Below are 8793 nucleotides of genomic sequence, written 5' to 3' on the forward strand. Positions count from 1 at the left end.
AGAATCATTATATACATATATGGTTTTCTCTATCTATAAATAAATTATATAAAATTTAAATTGTGAATACTATGTAAATTAAACTTTAAAAGAAACATTAGTCTCTGTACCTAAATGTATAAATGTAAGTTTTACGTTAAGAATATGACGTGTATGTGCATTAAACTGTGAAATTATTGTATTAAGCTTGAGTTTTGTGTATTAAATTGCGAAGTGAATGTATTAAACTGTGAATTGACTATATTGAGCTGTGAAAATTTTATAAATTATGTGTTAAAATATGAATTATTTATGTATGAATGTTTGTATTATTTTTTCTTATAAGTATATTAATTTTTTGTGTTATATATATATATATATATATATATATATATATATATATATATATATATATATATATATATATATATATATATATATATATATATATATATATATAAGAATGTAGTAGTTTTTATAATTGTTTTGCACTAAACTCTAAATAAGTGAATTAATAGTTTTATTAAATTGTGAATGTAGTCTTTAAGATGTCAATACATGATTTTCTATACAGATCTTATTTGGAAGTAATGATGGTTGCAACGATGACACATGTAGTTGTTAGCAGTGTGTTGTAGTTGTTTGTGGTGGTAGAGTTTGACTTTAACTTCTTTGAAATTTTGAATTATTGTAAAATAGATTATATTAAGTTGTGAATTTTATATATTAAATTGTAAATGGATTGTATTAAATTGTGTAATATATAAATATTTTGTGTTATAATATAAATGAAAATATTAAACTATAAAAATTACGATTTTTGACATTTTCTTACCAAAAAGACAAAGAAAAAAAATCATGAGTTTTTCATATTTAATATGTATTCACATGTTTATTAACTATAAAATGAAGGTTCTTAGAGTTTTTAATATTTTTTGTTAGCATTTGAATCACTCCATATAATTTAACAATTCATTTTGGATATATATATATATATATATATATATATATATATATATATATATATATATATATATATATATATATATATATATATATATATATATCCCTCTTCCAAAATTACATTTCAAGTCCATAACTTAAAATAAATACAACTATTAGCTCCTAAGCTCCCAAATAACTTCCAAACCACCATGGTACTTATTAACTGCACCAAAATTAACAATGCAAAAATATAAAAGAAAAAGAACACTTAAATTTTTTAGATTGGCTTTGATACGTACTTTGGCCTTTTAACAAGATGTAACTCAAAAAAGATCAAAGTTAGCATCACATGAACTTGTCGGTTAGAGCTTTCTTACTTACCAAGCAGACCTGACCTTCATATTCCGGAGGCCTTATGCAAAATCAAAACGAGACCCCATAACAAATTTATTGTAAAATATTATTAAGTAAATTTTTTTATTGTTAAATTTAAAACATAAATTTGGTAACAAACAACTCGTAATTTCACTACCATAATATCAAGTGTTCACTCGTTATTACTTTTCTAAAAGAAAAAGAAAAAGGCATTAGTATTTTCCATATATCGATTGTCTAACATTTTAGAAGCAAATTTATCTATTACACTATTTAGAATCAATATTTTCAAAAAACTCTTTCTTAAGCGAAATAAAAGTTAAAGCATTTAATCTCTCTTCACGGTCGAGAGCAAATAAGATTTTAAAAAAGTTTAATTTTCAAAAGATTATTTCTGTAATACGAACAATCATGAATATTTTGTATGCAGATAAGCAAGTGGATCAGTGTTCATATATTTTTAATAAATTTAGTAGTGTGTTTTTTGTATTAAGGGCATCGGTAAATATTTTTGCAACAATTCTAGTTCCTTGAATAAATCATCAACATCGATGATTGATATGTAGCCATCTTGTAACATAATTTCAAGATTTTTTGCAACTTTTCTTTAACCCATCGAATTCAATTTTTCTGTTGCAAATAAGAAACCAAAAGTTTCTAATATTTTTTATATGATTCATAGATTTTCTCAGATTAACCAATAGCTTGATGAAATATGCACACACACAAAAAAATTATATTCACAAAATATTGATTCTTGAAACATATTTATATTTTTCTTTGGATATAGATAACTTCATTAAATTTTTTATAGATTTTAGAATTTATGATTAGATTTTGATTTTTTGATTTTTTTATAATTAAAATGACCTCAAGAGTGCAACCAATGCTATAGTGTGCATATAAGAGACCGACGACTAGGGATGAAAGTGGGTCCAAACCCGGACCGGATGGATCCGGACCCGGAAAACCCGAAACCGGTTAATGGGATTTTGTAGAACCGGAAACCGGACCGGTATATAGGAACCGATTTCGGTTCGGTTCCGGGTAAAGTGGGTCTAGAACCGGAAAACCCGGAAACAATAAAGTGGGTAGGTTGGAACCGGATAAAGTGGGTTTAGAACCGGAAAAACCGGAATTTTTTGGTAATTACCTACTACTTAGTGGATTAAACTTTGAAAATTTTCATATTGATATCCCGACTTTGGGGGACTGTAACTCATTGAATAAGAAACTAAAATTAACAAAAGTATAGTCTAAAATCATGTACAAACTTTAAAATACACTCTGAAAAAAACCGCATGTCAATCTGACTTTAAACAAATGAGATATGCATGTGTTAACATTTTCACATAATACAAAGTACAAAAACAAATTGCTGAAAAGTTGAAAATTTTCAGTTTTGATATCCCGAATTTGGAGGATTGTAAATCATTGAATGGTAAACCAAAAATGACAAAATTAAAGTCTAAGCTCATGTACAAACTGTAAACTACAAGTTGCAAAAAACCACATATCAATCCGACTTCAAACGAATTAGATATGCATGTTTTAAAACTTTCACCGAATACAAAAAAACAAAAAAAACTAAAAACTTCCAGCTTTGATATCTCGACTTTGGGGGACTGTAAGTCAATGAATATTAAACTAAAAATGGCAAATTTATAGTCTAAAAATATGTACAAACTCTAAACTACATGTTGGAATAAACCGCATGTCAATCGGAGTTGAAACGAATGAGATATGCATCTTTTAAACGTTTCACAAAAACCGGTTCCGGCCCTAAAAGTGGTTCCGGTTCCAAACACCGGTTCCGGTTTTTAGACCCGTTTTACCCGGACCCGATGGACCCAAACCCGGATTACCCGGAACCCGGATAAAGCCAATTTTTAAACCCGAAACCGGAACCGGTTTTATATATCCGGTTCTAACGGTTCCGGTTCCGGTCCGATTCCGGTTCTAAATCTCATCCCTACCGACGACCAATTTTATTTAATGATAACTTTTAAAAATATATTTTATGAATATATCTACACCATATACTCTCATAGACGTTTTCTTTTGGGACACTCTGATAATTGATATAAAATATTAATGTTATTGATTTTGAAAACAATTGTATTGATATTTCATATTTTGTTAGAATGATTTGATTAATTAAAAATGAAAATTTTGTTTGAAAATTTGGATCATTACAATAAGTTTTTTTAAATAAGCTTTGCCAAACACACTCTTAAATTAACATGCTGAAAAAAAAAAAATCTTTTTTATGTATATATAAATAATTAAATATACATTTTGAAAATGTAAATATCTATGTTAATAAGCATTACATAAGAAAAATGTGCATAATCGTTTCTTAGGAAGCAATAACACGGAACTAGGAAGAATAAATTAGAAGACAAAAACAGAACACAACCCACCGACGCGGGATCCGGTAATTTGGACCCCATCACGTTCTTCCCCCAAATTTACAACTCTCGCCCTCTACTCCTTTTTCAGATCAGATCCCACTCATCTCATCATGCTGTTTTCACACTCTCTCAAGCTCCAATAACTCCTCTTCAACCTCATTCAACTTCAAATCCCTACCATTTGAATTAATTTCACAAGAATTCGATACAATACAGTGTTGTTTTTGGCTGGATCTTGTGCCAAATGGCGGTCGTAGCACGCAGCGGCAGAGGCGCTGGCGGATCGGCGTTTTCCTCCGCCTTACGCAGCTTTTTTTCCTACCGGATCTTTGTGTCAGCTATGTTTACTCTTCTTTTCTTCGCAACTGCCTCTGTACTTTTCTCATCTCATCCTGCACATTTCTCCGATAACTCTGTAAGTCTTTCGATCGTCTTCAGCTGTTATTTGCTATTGTGAATGTAGTGTTTTCGTTATGTTACTATTTATGCAATTTAAGGTATGTTATGAGAGCTGCTTGTTAAGTTAACTATGGATCCAATTAATGATGGACTTTTCAATTTGAAATTGGCGTAGTATATACTTATTTTTGGAGCTGTTTGTTGCGAATTAGTTTCAGTTACATAATCTGAGGCCTTTACTTCCATCTTACTGAACTAAATCTGGCAAATGAACTCATTTCAATAGCTTATAGTATTAGATGATAAAACTCTCTTTTGTCCTTAAAGATAGTGGAAAGAGATGAGGATTTGAAGTTGTTTTGATGGTTTATATGATTTCTTAACAGGAAATACAAACAACTGGAAGAGCATACATGCACAGGACATTTCTTGCTTTGAAGTCAGATCCATTGAAGACAAGGTTGGACTTGATACACAAGCAAGCAAGTGACCATATTGTGCTTGTGAATGCATATGCTTCATATGCAAGAAAGCTTAAGCTAGAAATATCAAAGCAACTCAAAACTTTCAATGACATGGCACAAAACTTTTCAGATTTAGGTCTAAAACCAACCTATAGAACTGCATTATTCGAATCCGATGGAGCAGTAGATGAAGAAGTCTTGAGACAATTTGAAAAAGAAGTCAAGGACAAAATCAAGATTGCAAGATTAATGATAGCTGAAAATAAAGAATCTTATGACAATCAACTCAAAATCCAGAAGCTAAAAGACACAATCTTTGCAGTTAACGAGCTTCTCATTAAAGCTAAAAAGAACGGAGCTTTTGCAAGCTTAATTGCTGCAAAATCAACTCCAAAAAGTCTCCATTGTCTTGCAATGAGACTCATGGGAGAAAGAATTGCAAATCCAGAAAAATACAGAGATGAAGAACCCAAACCTGAATTTGAGGACCCTTCTTTGTATCATTACGCAATCTTTTCAGACAATGTGATTGCAATTTCTGTTGTGGTGAATTCAGCTGTGAAGAATGCTGAAGAGCCATGGAAACATGTTTTTCATATTGTTACAGATAAGATGAATCTTGCAGCTATGAAAGTTTGGTTCAAAATGAGGCCAATTGAAGGTGGAGCTTTTGTTGACATTAAAGCAGTTGAAGAGTTCACTTTCTTGAATTCCTCTTATGTCCCTCTTCTAAGGCAACTTGAATCTGCAAATCTACAAAAGATTTATTTAGAAAACAACACGAAATCTGAAAACACAAAGCATATTTCAATGTTGAATTATTTGAAGTTTTATTTACCAGAGATGTATCCGAAGCTTCATAGGATCTTGTTCTTGGATGATGATGTTGTGGTTCAGAAAGATTTGACTGGATTATGGAGAGTTGACTTGGAGGGGAAAGTCAATGGAGCTGTTGAGACATGTTTTGGATCTTTTCATCGATATGCTCAATATTTAAACTTTTCACATCCTTTAATTAAGGAGAAATTTAATCCGAAAGCTTGTGCTTGGGCTTTTGGGATGAATATATTTGATCTTGATGCATGGAGACGCGAAGGATTAACTGATCAGTATCATTATTGGCAAGATCTGGTACTTTTTCTTTTTCTTTTCAAAATAAATTACATAAATAGCAATTTATTTACATAGTTTACAATAATAATAACAAAATCTAACTTAAAACTTCTAAAATCTATAATTTCTTAACCAATAATTGCAACTTACTTACATTTTACCAGTTTCAGGTTATGTAGCTATTATGGGTAAAAATAATGTGTTTTTTAACCATAAATTAAAATAGCAACTGAATTACAAATATTTTAATGATAATAACAACATATATGATATATCCTCGAACATGTAACATGTAAGTAAGTTGTTATTATTTGTTATGAAATGTATGTTTGTTGTCATTACATGTTAACAATTAATTATATACATTTTATAGAGTAAATTACTAAAATCGTCCCTATGGTGTGGTCAAAATTGCACGTTTGGTCTCTAACTTAATGTATGTTAAGGACGAAAAACGCAACAAAATCAAACAACAGGGACGATCTGAGTGCAAAAAAAAAGTCAGGGACCAAACGTGCAATTTTGACCAAAGCATAGGGACTATTTCAGTAAATTACTCCATTTTATGATAAATGTAACAGTTATATACATTTTAATCTCATAAAAAGACCTTATAAAGTGTTTTTCCGGATTAAACCTCAAATTTATTTTTTTGCTTGAAAGAGACCTTATATTTTGTCATTTTTTCGATCTAGCCCTTTTAGTCATTTATTCCAAAAATAAAATTGTAAAATGTGAGGGTTTTTTCGAGAAAACTATAAAAGTTGAGGGTCTATTTGGAAGCATGTAGAAGGTTGAGGGTTTTTTTTCGAAAAATAAAGATAAAGTTAAGGTCTTTTCGGATAAAATGAAAAAAATACAAGGTCTTTTTCAGGCAAAAAATAAAGTTGAGGTTTAGTCCGGGAAAAACACAAAATATAAGGTCTTTTATGAGATTAACCTATAGTATTAATTGAAATCGTAACTACAATGCTATTATGGGGTGAAATCAAAATACATTGCCTTATATTGGTTAAAAAAACAAAGTACATTGCAATTTGTTACAAGAGTAAATTGCTTATATTGTCCCTATGGTTTGGTTAAAGTTACACGTTTAGTCCCTAACCTTTTTTTTTTTTCACTTGGGTTGTCCTTGTGGTTTGATTTTGTTGTGTTTTTCGTCCCTTACATACATAAACTTAGGGACCAAACGTGCAATTTTGACCAAACCAAAGGGACGAATAACGCAACAAAATCAAACCACACTGACAATCCAAGTGCAAAAAAAAGTTAGGGACCAAACGCGTAATTTTAACCAAACCATAGGGATGATTTCAGCAATTTACTCGTGTTACAAAAACAAGTAATCTTTATGTAATTTGGAATATGATTATCATGTAATTTGTTTATTTTAATGATTAGAATGAAGATGAGAGTTTATGGGATATGGGGACACTGCCACCTGGACTAATGACATTCTATTCAACAACAAAATCATTGGAAAAAACATGGCATGTTCTTGGACTAGGATACAACCCAAGTATAAGCATGGATGAAATCAATAACGCGGCTGTGATTCATTTCAATGGGAATATGAAACCATGGCTTGACATTGCTATGAATCAATTCAAGCATTTATGGACTAAATATGTCGATAATGAAATGGAATTCGTCCAAATGTGTAACTTTGGGTTGTAGACACGAAACAAAAACATCACCATTTTGTCCCTGAGTGAAAACAGAGGTAACCCATCAAAACCATATTCTCTACCATCCGTCGTTTTGGGTTCATCTTTTTTTTTTTTTTTTTTTTTATTTTATTTTATTTTATTACTTTTGATTAGTTGTAACATTGTGGGCCAAGCTCTCCAGCTGTCCCGTTATTTATACACATGTCATCATAGTTAAAAGTGCTGAAATTATGAAAATGTGAATTACCTTTTATTTATAAATATTGAGTGTAAGATTAATGAAGAAGTTTTGTTTCACCCATATTTTGTTATATAAACTTGGAATATTTTGTAAGTGTTGTTGCATTTACGTTGTTCGTTTAGTAGTAAACCCAAACCATATGATGTATTTACAAGTAATATTTCTACATTGCCGATATATATATATATATATATATATATATATATATATATATATATATATATATATATATATTGAACCGGCGAAAAATATATTTTATTAAAAAACTCAACCCCACCAACCAGTGGCTAGTGAGGTGAGGTTACAATAATTCAATTACAATTGAGCGGGTTTTTAATCCACAAACTTCAGTCTACTTTTATCCTGTCACCGTGATATTTAACCCAAATAAATGTTTGGGATTGTATATTAGAAACAATTCTCGCCGGTTGCCATTGAATTTTGTTGAAGATTCTATCATTCCTGGCCCTCCATAAACACCACAATGGGATGATCGTGGTTAACGTTTTCCTTTTATTGGGGCAATTTCCCCATTTGGAGGCGAAGTCAATCACGTTACTGACCGAATGGAACCCCGACACCTGGACATTGCACCAATTGAAGATCGAGAGAAAAATATCCTTTGCTAGGGGGCATTAGACCAGGAGATGTCTCTACAAACTCACGACACAAACCACATAAGGACGAGTCCATTACAATGCCCCTCTTTCGGAGGCCATCAGATGTCGCAATCTTGTTCAGTTTAACTCGCCAAACAAATCCCAAGACTTTCAATGGGATCAACTTTAGCCATGGGAACCTTCCGTCGCAAACAGGGAAATCTGCCATTTCGATCCTTTTACGTAGGAGAGCTACACAAAATTTTGCATTCACGACAAATGGAGATACCCACCCCCGGTACACCCGACTTCATTACCTCATCAAAAGGAATGTTTATTCTATCTAGGATGACTTTACATTTGACAATACTTCTCCAGACTCCATTCCAACAACTCCTTAGGCAGATGCCTTGTTGCTCTATATTTAAGTAATGCAACCCCTTGATGATCTTAACCCAAAGCGCATTTGGTTCGCTATTCAATCGCCATAACCATTTGGTGAGTAATGCGTTTAACGAGCGTATTGATCCTAGACCAAGACCAAGACCACCCACCTTTGTTGGAGCAATGATTTTTCCCCATGCAACCCAGTTG

At 31.5% G+C, this 8793-nt stretch overlaps 1 protein-coding gene across 1 annotated transcript; it reads left to right on the plus strand.

Moving 5' to 3' along the window:
* Window positions 1-3717: 3717 nt before the first annotated feature.
* Window positions 3718-7660, plus strand: LOC145044044 (putative galacturonosyltransferase 9). The gene is made up of 3 exons (XM_078992849.1): window positions 3718-4128; window positions 4499-5707; window positions 7091-7660. The coding sequence occupies exons 1-3, from the start codon at window positions 3958-3960 to the stop codon at window positions 7364-7366; spliced, it is 1656 nt and encodes a 551-aa protein (XP_078848975.1). The 5' UTR covers window positions 3718-3957; the 3' UTR covers window positions 7367-7660.
* The last annotated feature ends 1133 nt before the right edge of the window (window positions 7661-8793 follow it).

Source organism: Lactuca saligna, chromosome 4 (genome assembly GCF_052625555.1).
Source record: "Lactuca saligna cultivar CGN05327 chromosome 4, ASM5262555v1, whole genome shotgun sequence".
Classification (NCBI taxonomy): domain Eukaryota; kingdom Viridiplantae; phylum Streptophyta; class Magnoliopsida; order Asterales; family Asteraceae; genus Lactuca; species Lactuca saligna.

Bases quoted from the DNA above. Each gene is read 5' to 3' on its own strand.
- LOC145044044 (XM_078992849.1), top strand. From the start codon at position 3,958: ATGGCGGTCGTAGCACGCAGCGGCAGAGGCGCTGGCGGATCGGCGTTT. The intron at 4,129-4,498 runs GTAAGTCTTTCG...ATTTCTTAACAG, and splicing joins CACATTTCTCCGATAACTCT to GAAATACAAACAACTGGAAG. The intron at 5,708-7,090 runs GTACTTTTTCTT...TTTAATGATTAG, and splicing joins ATCATTATTGGCAAGATCTG to AATGAAGATGAGAGTTTATG.